Here is a 13,061-nt window from a genome sequence, read left to right on the forward strand (position 1 = left end):
GCGAGCCCAGCGGTAACACATCAACTTAAGGATGCGGGCAACACAGCCTCTTGGGCGCTGCGACCATTGTTCCTGCTGCCTCCTGCTCCATTCCATCAGTTCTGATGTCTGAAGCCTGTCCTCCCCCTGCTTTGCTGGGGCAGCCAATTTATCTCCCCGTCCCCCTGCACCTGCGTCTTGAGACCCCTCCCAGCCTCCCTTCCCCTCCTTCCTGATCCATGATTCCAGACTATCCCTAAGATGCTAAGGCAAGGCCCTTTCCTTCTCCTGGCCGCGTCCATGTCGTATTTCAACCCGGAGAAAGCTTTGGCAGCGCCTTCGGAAAATGGTGAGTTTGGGCAGGGGCAAGGGTTTCCTGGGCGTCCTTGCCAGCAGCCACCCCCTCATCCAATTTGCTCTTGTTTGCTGTTGCCTCTCGCCCAGCCATCTGCGGCCACCTGTTTGTGCGGCTAGGTGACTGCCTGGTGGACCTGATCCCCACCCCCTTCAGGGTGCCAAGTGGGGACAACACATGGATCAGGGGCTTTTCCAGATCAGGTGGGGAGGGGGCACCTTAGCTATAAATGCCGTTCTCCAGAGACAGCTGGGATTCCTATACAGAGCAAATATATCAACCCTGGGATTTTGCCAGATGCCTTAAAGCAGCGGTGTTGTTCCTTATCGTCTTCTCCTGACCCTCCCCTGTTGTTAATGATAATCGGCACTGGAGAAAATTGAAGCCACTCCTTAAGGCAATCAAGGCAAGGTAGAAGTTATCTGGGAAAAGAGAGATATTTTTGCACATGATCCCTGAAGAGGGGTCCAGAGTCATTCCATGGTAATGGAGACCTAGGATAAATATTTGCATGCAAAGAAAACAACTGTGATGGAGGAAGGAATGTCTGAGAGGTGGGTGTGAGATTTATGCCCGACAGGTTAGTGACATCCAGAAATGCCATCTGTGTTTGGTCTGACAGTGATCCATGGAAAGTGGGATGCACTCTTGACATAAGTGAAAAGGTATTATGTGGGGCTCACTGAGGGCTTTGTGTAAGGATGGAGTATGGCTGAGATAGAGAAGATGGTGAAAAACTTCATGACTGGAAGAAGAGATGAAGGAATGCATAAAGACTATTTTGAAGAAGGATCAAATAGGAGATTAGGTGTAGAGATAATTTGATAGATATGGGCTGGTGGGAGGGTTAAAGGAACCATGAGTTCACTGGACATGGTGTTCATTGAGGCTTTGGCAGACCTGGGTTCAATCCACAGATTCACCATGAACTTGGATGATACTTTTGTAGTATCATCACATTCTCAGACTGTGTAAAATAGGTGCAATGAAAAATATCTTGATAGGGTTGGTGGTATATATACAATAATAAGGAAAACAATTGTCTGGCTACTGTCCCAAAAATATGATCCACTTAATGGATTTTTGGTTTGATCCACTGGTCCCTTACTTTCTCTGATACAGGAATCAAGTCAAATATTAATACCCAGGAACATTAATTTTCAAATATTTGTACTCTAATCATTACCAAATAGTGGTAATCTAATCATGCCTCAAAAACTCCAGAATGTTGAGGTATGATTGGATTATTAAAGGATTATGAAATTGCCAATTGCTTCATTCTAAGAGATTGCAGCATGTTTACTGTTGCAACAAGCTGGAAAGATTTTATTTTTTTTTAGAATTTATAATCAAAGCTATTTCCACTCCCCTTTCTTGAAGGAGTTCAGTCTGCTCTGATGTATTACCCTTCTACTTCTCCACCTCTGTCTTGTCTTTCTTTCTTTACATCTGCTGTCATAATGCAGGCTAGAAGTTCAGAAATGTCATATTAGTTGCCAATGGCTTACTTGCTCTGATGTCAGAAAAGGCAGGCAGCTGTTGGGCCAAGAATTAAGGATGGCATAGTAGGTTTTGCCTCTGATGTTGTCTTCAAGAAGCAAAGGCTGATGATTCCCTCAGCCTTTTCAAATCTTAGCAAATCATTTAGAAGAAGCTGAAGCTTTATGAACCTTCCCCAATTTGATACCTTCTATTTCTTCTAATTTCCAGCCAGCAGACTTTTGAGGGTTGATGCCCATGTGTCTGTCCCACGATTGTTTGAAATCGTGGGGTAGATGACAGCTGTGCTTTACTAGCAAATATTTCTTGTGACTAACTGCCAAGCTTTCACATAAGCAATAACAGGAGACCTGTAGCCTGTTACATTGTCCTACAGGAACAAGGTGAATTCTCATTTCTGGCATAACTTTGTCCATGCATAATGGAAAATCCAATGTAAGCAGCCAGACACCTCTGGTAACAGTATTTGAATATTAATCTTACTTCAGTCGATAAAAAAATAAATAATATGCTTAGGAATAGATCATGGCATAGAAGATGGTCTCTAGAAATGTAAATGTGTGCCTAATTTTAGTACCATCTAATTAAATTGTCGTTTCTGTTTCCAAATATATCTCAGCTTCCTGGGAAAGAGAGGATGACATTTCCCAAGAAAAAAATTGAATTCTATAGATTCCTTCAGGGCGAAGGCAGGATAATGAAACAGTTTCTAATGACACGTTTCTAATGTTTTCATAATGCTGTGGCAAAATTTGAAAATCTCATGAACACAACTTGAAGTTGGTGCTTTCTGTTTGCGTCATTTGAGAGACGGACGATGAGTGGTTAGAATGGGATAGAATAGAGCAAAGGTGGAAAGAGATAAAAGAATACAGAGAGAGCGCATGAAAATTGACCAGTGAGAAAGCTATCTGTATGATGGAGCAAAGGTTGTCGTCCACCTGGTTACAAGATTCAACCTTTAAAAAATGATTTTGGATCTTAAAAGACATGACTCACTGTGCTAAAGTTAGAAGTGTTGGTGTAGCACAGGGAGTACCATCTTTATTACCTCATAATGTCTCCAAGGGTGGATTTGAACTTTTGGGAAAATAAAGATGGTGGTGGGTTTTACAGCCACCAAGCTCAGAGCTTCCCTGCTACTCTAAGCATCTCCCTCTGCTGTGTACCATGGGCTAGTACGTGTCCATGAAGAGGTAGGGACAAAGTTGAGGCATTCAACCTGGCACTCAGGAACAAAGCAATGAGTGAAATACAGGCAGTCCTCGGCTTACAACAGTTCATTTAGTGACGATTCAAGTTACAACAGCACTGAAAAAAGTTACAACCATTGCAGCATCCCCATGGTCATGTGATCAAAATTCAGATGCTTGACAACCAACTCATATTCACGACGGTTGCCGTGTCCTGTGATCACCTTTTGTGACCTTCTGACAAGCAAAGTCAATGGAAAAGCCATTGTGACAACTGTGTTACTAACTTAACAACTGCAGTGACTAACTTAACAACTGTGGCAAGAAAGGTCGTAAAATGGGGCAACACTTACTTAATGAATGACTCACTTAGCAACAGAAATTTGGGGCTCAATTGTGGTCGTAAGTCGAGGACTACCTATAACTGCATCAGTTACCACCAACTTTCATTGGTGAAGTAGAGAATAGAATGTTCAAGATCCCTAAAACTTACTGTTCATCTTATATTGGCAGCCGGCAGAATACAAGGCAATATACAGTAGGCTTAGCCCAAGACATTTTTTTCTTGAAGTGAAGGATAAAATAGCGCCCCACATTCAGTCATTTATTTGTTTGTCGTAATTACTTCACTACAAGTGACTCTGAATGGCCTACAACAGAACCATAGATTAAAAAGATCAGAACAAACAGAAAACGTAATGTAAACCATAATGTTGCATTTCAACAGAGGCAGGCACTAAATTTAATATCGCCTTCCCAATGCTCTCTCCCATAATCAGGTTTCACTTCTTTGCAAAAGCTTATCAGGGAAGTAGCAGGCCATAAATATGGGGGTATGTTATTCCACAGCTTTACGAAAAATCGTATTGATGGAACTCCTGAGGAGATAGGACCATCAGCACTGCCTCCCTCCCAGGTTTTGGGGAATGGAAGGCCATCACAGCAGTAAGCAACATTTGGGTTCATAATGGCCACGAGCACCATCTTCTGTCATGACTGCCCATAACATAGTAACTTAAGGAAAACAGAGCTGGGAATTTAAGCCTCCATATCCCTGTCTTCCGATACGTAACAGGTGCTAGCCTGACTTTTGCTACCTGAGACAATCTCCTCCCATTGTCCAGCAACAGGGTCAGCCTTGGGGTGGAAGGACCTTGTGGCTGAAACGGAAAATAAAAAGAGTATGTTGGTTAGAACATATATGCTAGCACTTTGAGAAAAGGAAGGAAAGAAATACTTGTAGGAACTTGTGGAAGTATGGAGTTAGGACAAGATTGTGTCATCGTCATCATCATCATCTTACTGTACAGGAAGTCCTCTACTTACGACCACAATTGAGCCCAGAATTTATGTTGCCAAGTGAGAAATTTGTTAAGTGAGTTTTGTCCCATTTTACAACCTTTCTTGCCACATTTGTTAAGTGAATCACTGCAGTTGCTAAATTAGTAACATGGTTGTTAAGTGAATCTGGCTTCCCCCACTGACTTTGCTTGTCAGAAGGTTGCAAAAGATGGTCACATGACCCCGGGGACGCTGCAACCATCATAAATATGGATCGGTTGTCAAGCATCCGAATGTAAATCACGTGACCATGGAGATGCTACAATGGTCATAAGTGTGAAAAATGGTCATAAGTCACTTTTTTCAGTGCTGTTGTAACTTCGAACGGTCACTAAATGAACTGCTGTAAATTGAGGACTACCTGTATAGCTTGCTTTTCTGCCTTTCTGCAAGATAACACGAACCTGGAACCATAATCACTGAAATATAATTCATTAGACGAAAAAAATCGCTGTTCTTCCTAAACATTTGTCCTCCATCCTTTTATCAGTTTGTATCTCAGCTTCTAATTCTGAAAAACAGGAAAGTTCACTTGCTAGTTCAGAACATTTTAGATGGTCCTCAATCATATTACCTTTTCTTTCCCACCAGGCAAACGTAGCTATGTCTAAATGCTGTATTAAGATATGTGTCCTATTTCGCCCTCTCTCTATTCTCTTCAGATGGATTATCTCAGGGCCGGGCTCCCCTGGCCCCTCCCTATGCTGTGGTTCTGATCTCCTGCTCAGGCTTGTTGGCCTTTATCTTCCTTCTCCTCACCTGCCTGTGCTGCAAGAGGGGTGATGTGGGTTTCAAGGTGAGCTAGACGGTGGAGACGGGAGGTGGACATGGTGTGTTTTTGAAACAAAGAGTGCAGAGAAGAGCAACAAAGATGATTAGGGGACTGGAGGCTAAAGCATATAAGGAACGGCTGCTGGAATTGGCTATGTCTAGTTTAATGAAGAGAAGGATTAGGGATGACATGATAGCAGTGTTCCAATATCTCAGGGGTTGCCACAAAGAAGAGGGAGTCAAGCTATTCTCCAAAGCGCCTGAAGGCAGGACAAGAAGCAATGGATGGAAACTAATCAAGGAGAGAAGCAATCTAGAACTGAGGAGAAACTTCCTGACAGTGAGAACAATTAACCAGTGGAACAACCTGCCTCCAGAAGCGGTGAATGCTCCAACACTGGAAGTTTTTAAGAAGAGACTGGACAGCCATTTGTCCGAAATGGTATAGGGTTTCCTGCCTGAGCAGGGGGTTGGACTAGATGACCTTCAAGGTCCCTTCCAACTTTACTATTATTATTATTATTATTACTATTATTATTACTATTATTATTATTATTATTATTATTATTATTATTATTATTATTATTATTATTATTATTATTATTATTATTATTACTATTATTATTATTATTATTATTATTATTATTATTATTATTATTATTATTATCTTTTTTAAAAATGCCTTGGTCTACCCAATAGGAATTTGAGAACCCTGATGGAGAAGAATATTCTGGAGAGTATACACCACCTGCCGAGGAGACATCGTCCTCCCAGTCCATCCCAGATGTCTACATTCTGCCTCTTTCTGAGGTTTCACTCCCATCTTCCAATCAACAGATGCCCAAAACAGGTAAATTTTCTGAGGGAACCGGGTCATATTATGGTCCCCCTCTTCGTTTGTGATATTTTTTCATATTGCCCTTGCAATATGAGGATTGGCAGCACTTGCTACCGTTTCTTGGGAGAATACACTAGTGTGGTTCTAAGCCAGCCATCTCAAATCTGATGTCCATTAGATGTGTCTCCACTACCTGAATCTTGAAATGATGGGAGCACCAGGTTAGGGAAGGCTGCTTTAGACCTTGGCGTCTTTATAATGAAAATATTATAAGCTTTGCATAAAAGTAGCAGAAGAGTAGAAATCCAGGGTTTGTTTTTTCATAGGATGGGAATGTCTCTAGTAATTTATTATTTGAGCATTTGCTATGTCCTAACCTAGGATTCTAGCTGACCTGGTTTTACCTTGTCTTTCTATTTTGGACATTCACTGTCACTTTTGCATTTTCTTCCTGTTGTGGCACCTGCTGTTTCTTCTGTATAACTTCCCTTGTATTGTTTGTCTGTCACCTTTCTTTCTTGTCTTTCTGATCTCATCTACATGTACATTGTTGACTTTCCTGACCCACTGGCTTATGCAGCGATCCATCTTGATCTCTATATCTCCCTCGACTTCAAATCACTTTCATTTTTGGAAGCCCCAGGAAGCCTGTCCCCAATCTGCTTTAACTTTAACTGAGACCATCTTATCCTTTTCCATCTCATGAACACTTTCCCACATCCATTTCCACATACAGATAAGCCTCAATCTACGACCACACTTGAGCCCAACGTTTTTCTTGCTAAGCAAGACAGTTGTTAAGTGAGTTTTGCTCCATGCTACAACTTTTCTTGCCACAACTGTTAAATGAATTGCTGCAGTTGTTAAGCTAGCAACCAGGTTGTTAAGTGGATCTGGCTTCCCTCTTGACTTTGATTGTCAGAGGGTCGCAAAAAGGGGATCACATGACCCTGGGACACTGCATAAATATGAACTAGTTGCCAAGCATCAAAATTTTGATCATGTGACCATAGGGATGCCGCAATGATTGTTAAGCATAAAGTAAGTTCCTTTTTTCAGTGCTGTTGTAACTTCAAATAGTCACTAAAGACATGGTTGTACGTCAAGGACTATCTGTGATCTGTCTACAATGGCTTCTCATAGACACACTGTCTGGAGAACATCACATTATGGAAAACTGTTCTAGCTTATCTCACAACACAATTTTTTTGATTTAATAGTTTTGGGGCATGGGGAGAGTCAAAATGGAGCTAACTTTTAGCCTGTGTCCTCTGTGCAGCATCCTTGATTCCCATTATTGGAATTGCCATCTTCCTCTTTCAGATTTAGTGAAACACTTGGGTCTAAGTAGACAGCACCTCAGTTACCTGCAGGAGATTGGAAATGGCTGGTTTGGAAAAGTAAGTAAGAAAAATTCAGGTTTTTTGTGGATATGATTTAAGAATGAAATTCAGGCAACTGCTTTCATGCTTTGTAGCAAGAGTTGACTTGAATCCCATAAATTTAAATATGAGCCAGCAGTGTGCTGCAGCTGCCAAAAAAGCCAACACAGTGCTAGGCTGCATTAACAGAGGGATAGAATCAAGATCACATGAAGTGTTAATACCACTTTACAATGCCTTGGTAAGGCCACACTTGGAATACTGCATCCAGTTTTGGTCACCACGATGTAAAAAAGATGTTGAGACTCTAGAAAGAGTACAGAGAAGAGCAACAAAGATGATTAGGGGACTGGAGGCTAAAGCATATAAGGAACGGTTGCTGGAATTGGGTATGTCTAGTTTAATGAAGAAAAAGACGAGGGGGGACATGATAGCAGTGTTCCAAAATCTAAGGGGTTGCCACAAAGAAGAGGGAGTCAAGCTATTCTCCAAAGCCCCTGAAGGCAGGACAAGAAGCAACGGATGGAAACTAACCAAAGAGAAAAGCAACTTAGAACTAAGGAGAAACTTCCTGACAGTTAGAACAATTAACCAGTGGAACAACTTGCCTCCAGAAACTGTGAATGCGCCAACACTGGAAGTTTTTAAGAAGAAACTGGACAGCCATCTGTCTGAAATGGTATAGGGTTTCCTGCCTGAGCAGGGGGTTGGACTAGATGACCTCCAAAGTCCCTTCCAACTTTATCATTATTATTATTAAGTAGGATAGGAATGCGCAACGTGTTGGCTATATGATGAAAATCATTCATTTATTATGATTATTTCTAAACAACGTTATAAAGATAACCTTGAGAGAGAGAAAAAAACTTCCAGAATAGTTTTGCAACAAAAGAACAAGATGCAAGGGCCTTTTACACATGTGTGGTGTAACATTCTAACAATCAGTTAAAAATCAGCAGCCAAATAAAGAAAAAAAGCTTAACCATTAACTGCAAATTGCAAAATTTAATGCAGAACGTAATGAAATATTAGGTCACAGAAAATATCCTAAAAGGAGCAAGAATTTCTTTCATTGTGAGTGAGAGTACTAGGCAAATTTTCTTTTTGACAAAGAAGAAACCATAATTTCAAAAACTTTGTGCCCAGCCTTTACTTGATAAGGCTTCTCCCAGTACACCCAGTGACGCAATGGGGAATGTAAATTGAGATTTTGGATGGGAGATTGGGCCTTCCAAAGTTGATCACACAGTTTTTGCAGATTTGAACAGTCAAAGGAGAAGTGTAAGAAAATAAAAATTCATCCATTGACTTTGCTCTAGAGCCATTTTATTTTATAAAAATTAGAAAAACTCTACTTTCCCAAATTTTAATTTTATTTATTCGATTTCTATAGCCACCCATCTCAGTCAGGGACTCTGGACGGCTTATAATTTCAAAAGTATAAAGACAATTAAAACAAGAAACAAACATTTTAAAAACCAGTGCAAACATTCATATTGCTCAGGAAAACCGGGAAAAAAAATACCTATTCAAAAACACGTTGGACCTGAATACTTTCAGGCATTCTTAAGCTGTTTCTCCTTTGCCTTCTTGTGTCTTCCTTTATTGCATCCCTTATAATAAAAGTAATTTTTCAGCCGCCCAGGAGCCAAGCTGTTTAGAGTTGTATAGATAATTAAGTTGTACCTGGAAATCAATTGGCCATCAGTGAGTTCATTAATGACTTTAATGACTAATGAGATATGATCTACATAACCAGTTCAAGTTAATAACCAGGTATCAGTAGTTCATAGTGGTTTCTCTTTCATAGGTTTTCCCCCCCTCTTTCCTAGGTTATTCTGGGTGAAATATTCTCAGATTTCACCCCTGCACAGGTGGTGGTGAAGGAGCTGCGTGTTAGTGCTGGACCACTGGAGCAGAGGAAGTTCTTGTCAGAGGCCCAGCCTTATCGGTAAGTAGCAGAACCTGATATGAGCGTGAAAATTGAGTAAGGAATCTCCATATGAAATACAGATAGTCCTCAACTTACGACCACAATTGAGTCCCAAATTTATGTTGCTAAGTGAGACATTTGTTAAGTTTTGCTCCATTTTATGACCTTTCTAGCCACAGTTGTTAAGTGAGTCACTGCAGTTGTTAAGTTAGTAACAAAGTTGTTAAGTGAATCTGGCTTCCCTATGGACTTCTCTGTCACGGCTCAGAAATCTCTTTTCTGGCTGTTAGAGGTGTTGGAGTTTGGGGATGCTCCAATGAGCTGCTAGCAAATTGTTGGTTATAACAGAGAACACGGAGGAATTGTCCAAAAATAGAAGCAGGGATTTCCCTATGTAGGTTATGATTCACTGAGATTCTTGTCCGGTTATCCAGAAATACTAGGTTGTTTTTTTTCTCCTGCTTTTTCTGTATTTCTCTCCCCATGTCTCTACCTTGCCTTCAAGAAGCCTCCAGCATCCAAACATACTACAGTGCCTCGGCCTATGCACAGAAACTATACCCTTCCTCCTGATCATGGAATTCTGCCAACTGGTAAGTCAACTGGAGCGTAACTGAAAATCAGATTTGAGAATTACTGAAGTCCAAGTCCTATTGTCATGAATCTGGAATGCCCAGGGCACCAGGGCTCTGAATCTGGAGTAACCACAATATCGGCGCTCTAGGATAATGTCTGTCTCCTTGTCAATGTGGCGCTAACAACAACATTAATTTCTGTAGTCATTCATTCAAAATTGCTTTGCCCAACTAGATATACGTACGGAGCCTGGCTTTCCTTGTAGGCGGCAGTTGTGTAGAATATTAATCTCATATTTTTCTTTAATTACATCTTACTTTTAAAACAGTGAGAAGCCTGCAATAACTGTGAGAAAATCACATCCTATGCTGCCAATTTGCTACCTGATGACCATATTTGTGACCTGAAAATGGCAGGGCAAACTGTAAAACAGATTCTTAAGACCTTAAAGTTGGCGGGGTAGTTATCAAATACCTTGTGTGGCTTTATTAATTTGAATAATGTAGGTCTGAGTGAGCCCAGTGCTTGCTATCTAACTTCCAAATGGGCTTTGTGATGTTATGTTGAAAGAAAAATCTTCAGGTCCAGTCAAAGATGGGAATAAATAAAATGGAGGCTGTTTGGAAAGAAAGTTCTTTATTGAAGAACAGAACCAACAGCATGTGGTTCTGGGACAGCTGACAAAATGGAGTTGGGATAGGTGGGCTTTTATACTTTCTTTGGGCTTTGTATTTGAGGTTCTTCCTGTTCCTGTGCCATGTACTTTGACCTGAGCTTGAGTGTGCCCTTTTGGCATTCTAATGGTGGTGGGTTAATCCTATTATGTCCTAAAGGTCATGTCCTGCTTCTCTGGGGCTGTGGCTGAAAGCATTTTGCTTATGAATAGATGGCTCAATCTTTCTGAATATAATTATCAAATCTGCATTTCTACAGAGCTGGCCTCTGCCTGGGGGGAAGAAGACTGGGGGCTGGTTTCTGCCTAAGATTTTTCTATTATTCCTTTGGGGAAATATAATATTCTGCCTTTTTAAACATTCCCCCAAGTATTTCCTTTTCTAGGAGGGTGGGTGCTGACTTCCAACAGTTACAACATAGTTCCAATCTACCTGGTACTTTCGTTAAGTCAGTTTAGAATGAGGGCAGGATGTATAATATGGATAATGTGAGCTTTGAATGAGAATAAGAATATCTTGGATTCTTCAAAAATGTCTGGATAATTTTCCTGAATCCCAGGCAAGATTACTAGATTTGAAAACTTGGTCACTTTCTTCTCTTGGTGTTCCGCCCCCCCCCCCCACCTCCAGGGAGATCTGAAACGTTACTTGCGAGCTCAACGCAAAGCAGATGGAATGACTCCCGATTTACTAACACGCGACCTCAGCACATTGCAGCGCATGGCGTATGAAATCACACTGGGAGTGCTACACTTGCATAAAAACAATTACATTCACAGGTAGGGATGACAGCTGTAAAGCTGAACTTTCGAAGCTTCGGGAAAGAAAGTGTGAACCAGGATGCAAAAGAAAGTGAGGAGAAGGTGAGATTTAGAATTTCAGGTTCTCCCTGATCGAAGTTACTGCGATGGTTTAAAATGGAGGTCAAAAACTTTTGGAGACTTCCAAGGGCCTGGTCTGGGTAAAGGATGAATAAAGGTGTGAACTTTCCTATAGGTAGAAACCTGCTGGGCCATTATCATGCTATGTCACTATAGTTTTGTCTAAAACAGGGGTAGGCAACCTTGGCTCTTTTATGACTCGTGGACTTCTGGGAGTTGAAGTCCACAAGTCATAAAAGAGCCAAGGTTGCCTACCCCTGGTCTAAAAAATATAACAGAAAAGGGGTGGTGTGATGGTTAGGATAATTAAAGCATTGATCAGTTTTTTTAAAATCAGAAATCAGGATCAAAAAATGAGAAGCCAAATGTTATAACAAAAGTGTTCGGTAGTTTAAACATCAATATTTGTTTGCTTGTGTATGGCCACTGCTCCCAAAGTACAAAGAATACAGTAAGGCTCCTGCCTGGGGGAAAACCTTCTTGTGATGTAAAATACATCACAGATATCATTAAAAAAAAAATACTATGGAATTTCCTATACAGAATTCCAGCTAAAAAAAAATCATGTGTAGTGAGGTCTGTATGTGAGTATTCATCATTAAGCAGAAAGCTTGCTTGGATAGCCACTAATTGCTAAACTGGATTCTGAATGGTCTGCTATGCTATGGCTCTCCTCTTCCTCTTCCTCCTCCTCTTCCTCCCCCTCCTCCTTTGGCAACTCTAAAATACGCGGGCTTCAACTCCCAGAATGAAGTCCACAGCTCTTAGAATTGCCAGGATAGAGAAACACTGTTCTAATCACTTATACAAATCAGGATTTTTAGTATATTGTTCAAATTCAATATTCTGCTTTGTTCATTTTGCAAGCCAGAGTTTTTATACCAAAATCAGGTTTTTATTTACAATCCTGTCTGTAAAGAATGCATCAAGCAAAGAAGCGGGGTTTGTGTGATCACTTAAACAAAACATCCCTACTTTATTTTGTCCAGGGCTTGGGAATCTGAAGCCTTCCGGTATTATTGAGAAAAATAGTCCCAACATCCCTCACCACTGATTATGATGGCTGAGTTAACTGGGAACTCTATTTTAACAATATAAGGAAGGCCAAGATTCTGGTTAGAGAGCCAGTTTAGTTAGTGGCTAAGACATCAGGCTAGGAAGCAGGAGAGTGTGAGTTCTAGTCCTGCCTTGGGCATAAGACAAACCTTATTACATTATTTGACCAAGTGACAAAATTAGTGGATCAGAGGAATGCTGTGGATATAATTTACTTGGACTTCAGTAAGGCTTTTGATAAAGTAGATCACAACCTACTACTTGACAAGATAGAAAAATGCAGGTTATACAGCATCACCACCAGATGGATCCATAGCTGGCTGACCGGCCGTACTCAGCGTGTCGTCCTCAATGGAACCGCATCTACATGGAGGGAAGTGTGTAGTGGGGTGTCCCAGGGCTCTGTTCTGGGCCCAGTGCTCTTCAACACCTTCATCAACGATCTGGACGAGGGGATAGATGGGGAACTCATCAAATTTGCAGATGACACCAAGCTGGCAGGAATAGCCAACACTCCAGAAGACAGGCTTAAGATACAGGAGGACCTGGACAGACTTGAACACTGGGCGCTATCTAACAAAT

The 13,061-nt window shown here is 41.0% G+C and overlaps 1 protein-coding gene across 1 annotated transcript in view; it reads left to right on the plus strand.

The window, feature by feature from the left end:
- Positions 1 to 240: 240 nt before the first annotated feature.
- The window catches only part of LOC107282444 (serine/threonine-protein kinase LMTK3-like), a 36,505-nt gene continuing 23,684 nt past the window's right edge, over positions 241 to 13,061 (plus strand). The window contains exons 1-7 of the mRNA XM_029283016.1: positions 241 to 328; positions 5,031 to 5,164; positions 5,839 to 5,989; positions 7,301 to 7,377; positions 9,192 to 9,310; positions 9,798 to 9,885; positions 11,173 to 11,321. Of these exons, the coding sequence (XP_029138849.1) occupies positions 241 to 328; positions 5,031 to 5,164; positions 5,839 to 5,989; positions 7,301 to 7,377; positions 9,192 to 9,310; positions 9,798 to 9,885; positions 11,173 to 11,321 (806 nt within the window). The remainder of the gene's footprint in view (positions 329 to 5,030; positions 5,165 to 5,838; positions 5,990 to 7,300; positions 7,378 to 9,191; positions 9,311 to 9,797; positions 9,886 to 11,172; positions 11,322 to 13,061) is intronic.

Source organism: Protobothrops mucrosquamatus, unplaced genomic scaffold (genome assembly GCF_001527695.2).
Source record: "Protobothrops mucrosquamatus isolate PMUCROS unplaced genomic scaffold, P.Mucros_1.0 scaffold8, whole genome shotgun sequence".
Lineage (NCBI taxonomy): Eukaryota > Metazoa > Chordata > Lepidosauria > Squamata > Viperidae > Protobothrops > Protobothrops mucrosquamatus.